The following is a 12,675-nucleotide window of genomic DNA, read 5'->3' as shown; positions in this document are numbered from 1 at the left end:
CCAGTTAACCTTTTTAAAAGCCAGCTGTGTCTGAAGTGTCGACTGTTTTACTCACAACCCTAGGACAAATCTACCTTTCGCTTTTGTAATTTGCTTTCCTGACGTTTCAAAGACATGGATCATATAAAACAGGGATGGTTTAGTGAGCTGAGTACGTTGTGGCCGGGTCAGGCGATGTCTCTTGAGGTGGACGAGGTGTTATTTCATGAAAAATCCAAGTACCAAGATGTTCTGGTTTTCAAAGGGTAAGACAAGGTGAAATCACATCTGATGTAGCTAACATGTGCGACTTTTTATTGCATATATGTTGACAACATGTGAGTGGATTTTTTTTATTTTTGAAAAAGCGGTACGGACTCGATCTGTCGTATTATTGTTTATATTTACATAGTTATTACACCTTTGCAAGATGGGGCATCCTGGCAGAGGTCACAATTGACTGACTTCCCGGCTTTTCAGCTCACTCACACTCTAACAGCCTTAGTGGCAGCTGAGGGTCTCTGGGAAAGTGCCAACAGTGTAAACGTCAATGTTATAGACTCTCGTGTATGATGACTATATTTTTATTACTATTACGATATTATTATCGTGTTTTTATTTATTAACTTTTGTCCTTAATTCTGTTACATTTACTAAAGTCCCCTTAATCTTAAATGTAATTTTTCGTGATTAACTTTTTCAGCAAAACATATGGCATCGTTCTAGTGTTGGATGGGGTTATACAGTGTACTTCCAGAGATGAGTTTTCCTATCAAGAAATGATCACACATTTGCCTCTTAACTGTCACCCTAACCCCAAAAAGGTAGGACATATTTTCTCAGCTCTGAGTCTCATGGGTTACAGTAAAAGAGACCTTTTAAGGCTATGTACCAGGTCCCGTCTGGCTGTATCCTAAAATTATTACAGTGGGAATTCCTTAAATTTTGCTTTGGTTTCCTCAGCTGTACACCTCACCACAGATTGTTAAAATTCAATCAAGTATTATTTTGATTATACCAAGAAACACCAGTCAGACTGATACAGACATATTTGCATGAAGCATTTCCTATCCTTTCATTTCTCTTATGAATTAATCTTCAGTTTTCTGTATGCCTGTCTGTAAGAAAGAGGTTAGTCATGGCGAAGTTGCATATGGAATCTGGGTGGCACAAGTGATGCATTGCTAATAAAGGGAGGCTACTCATAGATTGTATTGTGCATACTTGAACTAGCAGCAAGTGTTTTTCATTTAGTAATACATGTAATATTATGTATAAATTATTGAGAGAAAACTCTGCCGTTGTTTGTGTAATTGGCATTATGTTGTATATACATGTAGCTTTGTTTGACAATGTCTGCATTATGTTTATTAGGTACTCGTGATAGGGGGCGGGGATGGGGGTGTCGTCCGAGAGGTTGTCAAACACCCCAGTGTGGAGAGTGTGACTATGTGTGAAATTGATGAGGTAAGGCATCACACAATGTTTTAATGCAAAGGAAACTTTTTTTTTAGCAAAGGAAAGACTGAAGACAAAATGAAAATATATACACAGGGGATAAGACAGCTTGGAGTTGTGAAAGATGTATATTGAGGTATCCATGATCTTGATGTAAAACATCACGAGGTAAATACCCTATTTCTTCTACAGTTAGGACAGATATAAGTAGTGCTGAAGCTAAGAATTACATTTCTCTCTCAGTTTTTTGGGAAAGTAAAGATATGAATATGTTGTCCATTAGATGGACTAACCATGTAAAAAAAAACAAAAAACTAAATATTCCTGTTACAATTACTTGTATGTTGGTTGAAAAGAGCAGACCATGTGTCCCAAAAATTTGAAGAATTAGGGTATGAATCAAGTAAGTTTTTAATGCAGTTTGTCTTTATTCTTGTACAAAATACATATACAGATTATGTTGTGCTTTGCATCATTCAGTGTTTGGTCTAACTATTTTAGATTTTTTTCTGTTCCAGAAAATGACTTTCTGACCTAAATTTTAATGACAAACAGCTGTAATAAATGTGGAAAATGCACATGAAAATTATTGTACTACTTGTGAAGTGTAGCGGTTTCTTTTGAACTTTTTGGAACTTAGAAGCTTTTGACATATTTTTGAGAGCTGTGTTATACCTTGATCAAGTAAAGAGATAAATATTGGAAAAATATGAAATATTGATATTGGTATTAATTTTCAGGTGCTGTTAAACTCACAAGGTTTGTTTTTATTTTAACAGAAAGTGGTTGAAGTGTCCAAAAAGTTCCTGCCTCATATGGCTTGTGGGTTTGAGAGCCCCAAACTGGACCTCTATATCGGGGACGGGTTTGAGTTTATGGGCAAACATAAGGGAGAGTTTGATGTGATTATCACAGATTCCTCTGACCCTGTGGGTGAGTGGGGGAGAATTGAGATGTCGAGTGTGAGTAATGAGAGGGAGTGATGACAACTTAACTTAGTGTATAATCTGTGGTTAAAATTGTAACTTATTCAGCAACTGAATTAAGTATGTAACTCTTAATAAAAAGTGTAATTGATATAAAATTATTAACCTAAAAAGTTAGTTAGGTAGCCTGTAATTTAAGCGATAACCTGTGTTTAAGTAAGTGATTTGTTATTAAAGAATTGAGATGCAGTGTATGGCATGGCATGTTTTACACTATAATAAAGTAAATATTCTGTAATATTGCCCAGAAGTTGAAGATCAGGTGATTGCCCTAGCAAGGGCCAAGTCAAAAAAAAAAAAAAAAATGGCCACCCCATGTTGTAACATGGGGAAAAGGCCCATGTTTGCCACTAGTTGACCTAGCTGTTAAAAAAAATCCCACGAATACACTATCACTGATGGTGATTAAAAAATAGGCCTTTTCCTATGCTGTAACATTAGGGGGACAATTTTTTTTTTTTTTTTCATTTACGATGCTGTTATTATTAAGATCACATGGTCTCTAGTTTCTGATCCGTCTCATAGAATAGACATTCACCATTGTCTCCACATCCCCTGCCTTTAATGGCTGTTCATTCGTGATATGTAACAAACATTATTAAGTACTAATCAAACACTGTTTGAATTGAGAACCACTTTCTTGTAATATACAATATTCACTCATAACAAAAAAGCTAATTTCCTGAGAAGCACTGATTGAACACAACTAGCTAATACTAGTAAAAATAGGGTGAAAGGAACAATATTTTCAGAAGGCTTATGGACTGTATCTTGCATAGTGTGAAGATAATATTGATGTAGAGTTAGATCTACAATAGGACGCTACAACTGAACCTGGAATGCTTTCAAGTAATCAAATGTTCTCTCTTTGATACCTCCTAATAATGTTGATATTTCATTTTGAATATACCGTGTAAAACATGGGAAATTTACGCATTTCTTCAAAATGTGGCAGACATATATGTAATATATTGCATGCAATAGGCTAAAATTAAGTTCTTTTGTTACACAGACCATTGGAATATCTCAGAAGCTTCTGTGAAGTATTTCCCAAATTAATACCCAAATCTGCCTTTCTGAGGATATATAATTAAATTAGGTTCTGTAGTATCTTCCTGGTCATACCAGTCACAGGTGGGGTACTCACTATCCATCAGTCTGAACAGATACTTTGTATATTACATGGATAAATAGACTGCGACAAGTTTCATGTTGAAGAATTAATAAGGAGGAGTTGCCTCCCTTGGCCCTCTATCCAGAAATCCCATCACCCTTGCATAAGCCGAGTCGGCATTGGCATTTCAAGTCCTGTGGGCTCACGCCGATATGGACAAACAGGCTGTTGGCTCCCACAAACTAATGCAGCTATAAGGTGAGATTTTACGGTACTTGCTAAACTGAATACACATCTCACATAGCCATGTGAGCGTAAAATCATGCCTTTTAGCCGCGTTAGTTTGCTAGAGCCCTCTCTCGTCTCAACCTGCATGAACATGCAAGATTTCTGAAATGCCAACTCAACTTATTAGTGAAGCATTCTTGCGTGCAGTAAAACGTGCCATCGTTTCACTCACCAATGTGTAGTTTTTCCTTTTCTCTGTCAGGCCCTGCTTGTTCACTGTTTGAGAAGTCTTATTACCAACTGATGAAAGGAGCTCTTAAACCAGGGGGCATCGTCTGCACACAGGGTGAGGGCTGGAGGGGTTATGCACTGTTTGATTGAGCTTCCTAACACTTATCACTTCTAAATTTAGCCATCAAACATAAGGCATAGCCTGAAATCAGTTTAAACAGATAGATTTGTTTATACAAGGAAATGAAATAAACCTATGTTTGAAATCTATAATTTAGATTCTAGTTATGCAACTGTCATAAACTATGTTCAGTCCAGTTTTGCAAGAAATTCGTCGTGAAAACATTTGCTTTAGTGCTTTCTTATTATGCATACATTTAGTTAATTACATCTGTAATTAACCAAAAATATTGGGGTCTTTGCTAATATGGCTACTATATATGAATTACTTGGTACAAGGTGAACGGAAGCTTCCAAGTACAAGTCTAATATAAACCGACTGCATTTTATGGTGAGCACTGTGCTAAGGTGGAATGTCTAAAAATCACTGATGAAATTAAAAATGGCAAAAAGGTTACAAAAAATAAAACTTATTAAATGACCTTCAATTTGTTCAATAGTGTATACCATCTGCCAAAAATAAAAATGGTTGGTGCCAGATCCGGTAAATTCAGTCTATAATAGTGTATACCTTCTGCCAAGAATAAAAATGGTTGGTGCCAGATCCGGTAAATTCAGTCTATAATAGTGTATACCGTCTGCCAAGTATAAAAATGGACGGTGCCAGATCCGGTAAATTCAGTCTATAATAGTGTATACCGTCTGCCAAGTATAAAAATGGACGGTGCCAGATCCGGTAAATTCAGTCTATAATAGTGTATACCGTCTGCCAAGTATAAAAATGGACGGTGCCAGATCCGGTAAATTCAGTCTATAATAGTGTATACCTTCTGCCAACTATAAAAATGGGCGCTGCCAGATCCGGTATATTCAGTCAAGTACATTATCAGTAAGAACCAATATAAAATTTGCAAAAGCCGCTTTTTTTTTAATAGGCATTTGCCTTGAATTCTGTGTGAATATGCTTAGATTTGAATCAAAAACAAATGCAGTGTTCTGAAGACTGAAGTACTTATTTAAGGTTTTGAGTACTAAATATGGAAAGTGTCAGTTGGGTTTACAAGTTTTTGCTCTAAACCGGCTATTAAACTGATACAATGGGATCTAGCCTTTGTGACCAGCTTTGACAGGTGTGCCAGTCCAGCTTTGACTAGCTTAGATACAGCTTTATGTTTGTGAGGTACATGGTGATTAGCCCATGGTGTTTCTGCTGTATGTGAACATAACATTGTTATGTGTGTCAAAATACCAGGAAGAAAGATAAGTAAAGTCATGCATCCATAGAATACAGGTTGCATTGATCAATATTCTGAAAGAGATGTGTGTGGCCTAGTGTTTAACGTGCTGGGACGGCACAATGATTCCAGAGCCTCTGAACATTGAGGTCTGTGTAAGTTCAAACCCCATACTGGCTTCCTCTCCTCTGGCAAGGTATGTTAGCAACCTGCAGATGACCGTGAGTTCTCCCCGGGCTCTGCTTGCATGGTTTCCTCCCATGGAAGGAACAGGCACAGAGTGCTGGCCATGGAAATGAAATATTCTTGAAATCAAATAAATAAATCAATCAGTATGTTAATTTTGTTTTGATTTTGTGCTTTGTGTTTAACTTTCAGGCGAATGTCTATGGCTGCATATGGACTTGATAAAAAAGATGCAAGATTTTTGTAAAAGTGTGTATCCGACGGTTGATTATGCTTACACAACAATACCAACATATCCCAGTGGACAGATCGGCTTTGTTCTGTGTAGTAACAGTCCTGTAAGTCACGTATCAATCAGTCAGTCAGTCATTCCTACTTTTTCTTTGGTATTCTTATCAGTTTATGTCAGCGATCATGGATTTCGGCGGCGTCAAACAATGACCAGAACTGAAATTGTTTGATTGAAACTTTTCCATTTTTCCAGATTTTTCTAGCCTTGATAATATATCACACGACTAAAATTGTTGGATGAATTCTATTTGCAACATTTTCCAGGACATTTCCTTTAAGGAGCCATTAAGGAAATTTTCTGAGGCTGAAATAAAGCAGCTAGGTTTACGATACTACAACGTAGAAATTCACAAGGCAGCCTTTGTTCTACCACAGTTTGCAAAAGAGGTGCGTATGTTACAGCTACCACATACACGTATGTGTAAAGCTTTTAATATTCATTTTTATCTTACCTGTACAAAGTAATGACAGACATTAGCTTATGTCGAACCTTGAGCATCGGCATCAGCGACAATGTCCAATGGCGAAAGCAATGTTGAACAAAATGTTAGGGCTGGAATCTGAAAAAGTACTGCATGTATTGAACTCAGAGTTTGCAGACATGTAGAGCACAATAACACGACGGGGACATTCCATCCTTGATTTGGTGTGTGCATGTTAAATACTGTAAATTCACAAATTTGGTTCAAAGGGAGTGAACTGTGGTTACCATTTCTATCCACCCCATTTTATTATATCCAAAGGTGGTCTCCCCTGATCTGTGTCTGGAATAAATGATGTTGATGCTATTACACTACATATGCATTGAATTTTGGGCGGGCCCTAGTAGCAGAACTTCAGTTACTTGCTTTTTAGATTTTTTTATTGATGGGTTTACATAACATGTAGCATTTTTAATACCTGATTCATAGAATCTCAAATCTAGAAGTGTTTTTAGTAGACTTGGCACACTCTATCCTCGATCTCTGCGATAACTTCATCAAAATCATTCTCTTCATAAAAGTTCAAAAAGTTCTAGTATTACATAGAGCACATGATAATATTTTAAAATATCTGTCAATCAAGACACAGTCATTTTTGTATGGCTTTGATGTTTTGCATTACCTTTATTTTCCAGGCTTTGTCATCAAGCAACTAGGGAATTTCAAGGTGATGATTTATATCTTAAGGAGCCAGAAATACCTAACTATCAGGGAAGGAAAATCTGTGTATGTCTGAGCTTTCCCCACAACTCTTCATCTGAATGACTTCACGCTGGATCTGTGTAATGCTGAGGATCCAGTCAAGTGCAGTTTTGCGAATAAGAAACAGTTATGTATGCAAATTTAAAAGGCATCAGGATCAGAATCAGGAAAAATGGGCAAGTTAGTCATGGATGAAAGGTGCTTGCCTGCAGTTCATTCAGGCACCTAAGGTATAGGTGCCAACCTTACCACGGACAGGAAATTTGCACATTCCCTCGCTCCCTCAGTGCTTGTGGGGCCTTGGTGACAATAAGTTTATTTATTTATTTATTTGATTTATGCTTTACGCCATACTCAAGAATATTTCACTTATGTGACGGCGGCCTGCATTATGGTAGGAGGAAACCGGGCAGAGTCTATCCACTGTACAGGTCCATCAACTGTACAACCATCTGCAGGTTGCTGGCAGACCTTCCCATTGACTCACAATCAGTGGTTGGGGACACTCTTGTGTCCGTTCGCACGGCCAAATATTCATTGAAAATCGCTTGTCTTCCACAGATATGGTATGCATGTCTGTACGTCATCCATTGCGAAAGCTCATCAGTAATTTGCCAAAAGTTGGTGGTTTACCCCAGGCAGTCCTGTTTTCTCTACCCATAAAGTTGAAAGCCATGTAGAAGTGGAAACTTATTGCTTATGATGTTGATCAACAATCAATACTTGAATAATTATGAAAGCAGTACAGTAGCTCTTAACAAGAAGTGCTAATCATAGTGTCATATATTGCTGTACTGTCTGTACAGTGTATATCTGTGATGGGTCTTTCAAACCCAAGTCATGATGATCTTGTTACTCATTTTTAAGTATTGTCTTTTTCTTATCATATCCTGGAAATAATTGCACAGTATCATCTCAGACTTATATATATATATATATATATATATATATATAGATATATAGATATATATATTGAGATATCCATGTATTGTAAGCTGTTGTAGTTATGTAGCTCACCTCATGATTGCCAAATTAAAACTCTGAGAGAATATTTCATTGTAACTTGTTTAATGGGTTTTTTTTTGAAATAGTAATTATTTTGATCATGGTTGATTGCTAAGGCAGTGGTTTGGCATGTGCAGTAGTTGGATGGATCTGCACTGTGGATGGACCTGTACTGTGGATGGACAAGTACTGTGGATGGACCTGTACTGTGGATGGACAAGTACTGTTGACGGACATGTACCGTGGATGGACCTGCACTGTGGATGGATCTGTACTGTGGACGGATCTGTACTGTGGACGAACCTGTACAGTGGATAGACCTGTGCTATGGATGGACAAGTACTGTGGATGGACAAGTACTGTGGATGCACCTGCACCGTGAATGGACCTGTACAGTGGATAGACCTGTACTGTGGATCGACAAGTACTGTGGATGGACCTGCATCATGGATAGACCTTTACTGTGAATGGATAAGTACTGTGTATAGACCTGCACCATGGATAGACCTGTACTGTGTATAGACCTGTACCATGGATAGACCTGTACTGTGGATGGACCTGTACTGTGGATGGACCTGCACCGTGGATGGACCTGTACAGTGGATAGACCTGTACTGTGGATGGACCTGTATTGTGGATAGACCTGTACAGTGGATAGACCTGTACTGTGGATAGACCTGTACAGTGGATAGACCTGTACTGTGAATGGATAAGTACTGTGGATGGACCTGTACAGTGGATAGACCTGTACCATGGATAGACCTGTACTGTGAATGGATAAGTACTGTGGATGGACCTGCACCATGGATAGACCTGTACTGTGGATGGACCTGTACAGTGGATAGACCTGTACTGTGGATGGACCTGTATTGTGGATGGACATGTACTGTGGATAGACTTGTACTGTTGATGGACCTGTGCTGTGGATGGACATATACTCAGGATGAACATGTGCATTGATTAGATGTGTCTAGTGGTTAAACTTCAGTGTGCTCTTCTGGTGTTAGTGTGCTGAGCATGGCTGGGATGTCATACCTGGTGTCTTCAGGGAGGTTTTCTGGTGTTAAAGTGTGTTGAGCGTAGATGGGTGTCATATCTGGTGTCTTCAGTTAGTGTGCTGAGCATATGTGGGTTGTCATGTCTGATGTGTTCAGTGAGCTGTTTAAGTGTTCTGATATTAGATAGGTGTCATGCCTGGTTTCCTTAGTGAGCTGTTCTGATGTTTAAGTGTGCTGAGATTAGATACGTTTAATATCTGATGTCTTCAGTGTGTTTTTTTAGTGTTAGTATGCTGAGCATGGTGTGGTGTCATACCTGTTGTCTTCAGTGAGCTGTTCTATTGTTAGTGTGCTAAGCATGGCTGGGGTGTCTTACCTGGTGTCTCCAGTGTGCTGAACTAAATAAAAGACCGGTGGAAATCCGTCCTGCAACAAGGAGGCACATTACACATACATGCTCCCTAAGGATTCCTTCATCGTCATATGACTGAAAAATTGTTGAGTAGGACGTTAAACCCCAAGCACTCACTCACTCACTCCAGTGTGCTGTTATATTGTCAGTGTGCTGAGCATGGGTGGAATGTCATACCTGCTGTTTTTAGTAAGCTGTTCTAATGTTAAGTGTGCTGAGTTTGGATGGGTGTCATATCTGGTTTCTTCAGTGTGATATTTTAGTGTTCGTGTACAGAGCATGGGTGGGGTGTCATGTCTGGTGTTTTCAGTGTACTGTTCTGGTGTTAGTGTACTCAGCTTGGATTCACGTCATATCTGGTGTCTTCACTGTGGTGTCCTAATATCTTGAGGATATGTGATTGTCTATCATCTTAGCACATTATTGCCGGAGAAAAATGTCAGTTTAGCTGGGACTCATGTTGCACTTTCAAGGGAAAAGGCATCTCCTTAGTTTAGGAAAAAAGAGGGATGGCAGGCACACAGAAAACACAGGGCATCGCTATGTATCCCGTACAGCAAGCTGTATTTTCTCTGACTTGGTTTTAAAGAATATATGAAAAGGTACTATAAAACGAAGAGTATGGATGATGAAAGGTATGCCAAATGCAAAAGCTAAAATTTCCCATTTTTGGAACATATTTTATATTTCTTGATAACCCCTGTATTTTATGCAGATCTTATGTCTATGGTCCTGGATATTCGGAAATCGATGAACATACTAGGGACAGGGGACCAGCTTAGCGTCCCAGCTTCGAGTTCGTTCCCCAGCAAAGTTCTTTTGATAGCTATCACCACAGCATTACTCACCCTCTCCCCCCACCCCCCCCCCCCAAAAAAAAAATGCCAAGAAGCTATTTTGTATTTTAATATGTTGGGCCACATCCTAAATTCCACATTAGGAAATAAAAACAAATCATTTCATGTGCACTTTAAACATTACCAAGTAGTAAAGTAGCTGGATGATCGTGGGTTTCCACCGGGCTGTACCCGGTTTCCTCCCACCATAATGCTGGTCGCCGTCGTATAAGTGAAATATTCTTGAGTACGGCAAAAACACCAATGAAGTAAATAAATAAAATTAAGTACCTGTGCCCAGTTGCCCACAAGTTCTATTAAATAAATAAATTAAAGATCTAATGTTATAAGCTAGTTTTCTTCTTCGTCCCAGCGTTTCAGCTAATGTTCGTCCATCTGCAACTCGTGTGTTATGAGAGGTTCTAACCTTCCAGCTAATGTTCAGCGTAAATCAAGGACTCGTCTTATGAAAAGCTCTAGCCCTCTAGTTAATGTTTATTTATCAGTGAGAATGAAGGACTCGTGTGTTGTGAACGGCTCTCAGCTTCTAGCTAATGTTTATCCGTTAGTGAGAATGAAGGACCCATGTGTTATGAACGCCTCTAGCCTTTTAGTTAATGTTTACCTATCAGTGAGAGTCAAGGGCTTGAGCGTTATGAACGCCTCTAGCCTTCTAGCTAACGTTTATCTATCAGTGAGAATCAAGGACTCGTGTGTTGTGAACGCCTCTAGCCTTCTAACAAATGTTTATCATCGGAAATCAAGGACTCTTGTGTTATGAACGGTTTTTGCCTTCCAGCTTATGATCATCGAACGGCAAGTACCCTTACAACTGACTTAAGTGGATCTAGCTTTCAAGCTTATGCTCTTCGATGAACAATGTCCAGTTGGTCTATTACAAAGTATATCGTATACACATTTATAATCAGTGGAAGCAGGACGTTTCTCAGTGGCTAGCCAAAAGGCACAGACAGGATGTAGGGTCAATCCTGGTATTGGAAAGAGAATTTATTTATTCATTGGCTCTGACTGATTGTGGAGCTTTGAAGACAATAAGCAGTCGGCAGCTATCGTGAGACAGTTGAGGGCCACTTGCCTTCTACCAGTATCTGCTGTGTAAGTCGTCAATAACACACTTAAAGGCTTGCGATTTACACAAGGCAATCCGATTTCCTCCACTCATAAAGTGAAAAATTTTAGAGTGTCGTGTGAAACAAGAATCTTGTTTCCTCTCCGGCCGTACTTGGGAAGGTCTGGCAGCAACCTGCGGATGGTTGTGGGTTTCCCCCGCGCTCTGCCCGGTTTCCTCCCACCATAATGCTGGCCCCCATCACATAAGTGAAACATTCTTGAGTACGGCATAAAACACTAATCAAATAAATAAATAAATAAATAAACAAGAATCTACGAAGGAATATTAGTGAAAAGCAAAGTAGCCAACCATTCCTTGCATATCACCTTATTTAATATAGTTGTATTTACCGAAATACATTTATTTGAAAAAATGATGTGTGTATACAGAGTGGACAAGCTGACCGACATGGATTTAGCGCAGGCAGGTTGATAAGTGTGGATATAGACCAGAAAAGTTCATAGGTGTGGGTATAGAGTAGATAGGCTGATAAGTATGAATATAGAGTAAACAAGCTAATTTAATAGGTGTGGATGTAGAGTAGAAAAGTTGATACATATGGACATACAGCAGACAAGTTGATAGGTGTGGATACAGAGTAGACAAATTGATAGGTGTGGATATAGAGTGGACAAGTTGATAGGTATGGATATAGAGTAGACTAGTTGATAGGTGTGGATACAGAGTAGACAAACTGATAGGTGTGGATACAGAGTAGACAAATTGATAGGTGTGGATATAGAGTGGACAAGTTGATAGGTATGGATATAGAGTAGACTAGTTGATAGGTATGGATATAGAGTAGACTAGTTGATAGGTGTGGGTGTAGAGTAGACTAGTTGATAGGTGTGGATATAGAGGAAACAAGTAGATAGGTGTGGATATGGAGTAGACAAGTTGATAGGTATGGATATAGAGTAGACAAGTTGATAGGCGTGGATATAGAGTAGACAAGTTGATAGGTATGGATATAGAGTAGACTAGTTGATAGGTGTGGGTGTAGAGTAGACTAGTTGATAGGTGTGGATATAGGGTAGACAAGTTGATAGGTATGGATATAGAGTAGACTAGTTGATAGGTGTGGGTATAGAGTAGACAAGTTGATAGGTGTGGGTGTAGAGTAGACAAGTTGATAGGTATGGATATAGAGTAGACAAGTTGATAGGCGTGGATATAGAGTAGACAAGTTGATAGGTATGGATATAGAGTAGACTAGTTGATAGGTGTGGGTGTAGAGTAGACTAGTTGATAGGTGTGGATATAGGGTAGACAAGTTGATA

The 12,675-nt window shown here is 38.8% G+C and overlaps 1 protein-coding gene across 1 annotated transcript; it reads left to right on the top strand.

The window, feature by feature from the left end:
* The first annotated feature begins 3 nt into the window (after positions 1–3).
* LOC135475495 (spermidine synthase-like) lies at positions 4–7,412 on the top strand. The gene is made up of 8 exons (XM_064755423.1): positions 4–245; positions 683–803; positions 1,354–1,446; positions 2,217–2,370; positions 4,028–4,111; positions 5,730–5,875; positions 6,093–6,215; positions 6,946–7,412. Exons 1-8 carry the CDS (start codon positions 115–117, stop codon positions 6,964–6,966), a joined length of 873 nt encoding a protein of 290 aa, XP_064611493.1. The 5' UTR covers positions 4–114; the 3' UTR covers positions 6,967–7,412.
* Positions 7,413–12,675: the final 5,263 nt, after the last annotated feature.

Source organism: Liolophura sinensis, chromosome 9 (genome assembly GCF_032854445.1).
Source record: "Liolophura sinensis isolate JHLJ2023 chromosome 9, CUHK_Ljap_v2, whole genome shotgun sequence".
Lineage (NCBI taxonomy): Eukaryota > Metazoa > Mollusca > Polyplacophora > Chitonida > Chitonidae > Liolophura > Liolophura sinensis.
Note: the sequence above shows the minus strand (reverse complement) of the source record. Positions and strands in the feature narration are given on the sequence as shown.

Bases quoted from the DNA above. Each gene is read 5' to 3' on its own strand.
- LOC135475495 (XM_064755423.1), top strand. From the start codon at position 115: ATGGATCATATAAAACAGGGATGGTTTAGTGAGCTGAGTACGTTGTGG. The intron at 1,447-2,216 runs GTAAGGCATCAC...TTATTTTAACAG, and splicing joins CTATGTGTGAAATTGATGAG to AAAGTGGTTGAAGTGTCCAA. The intron at 6,216-6,945 runs GTGCGTATGTTA...TTTATTTTCCAG, and splicing joins TACCACAGTTTGCAAAAGAG to GCTTTGTCATCAAGCAACTA.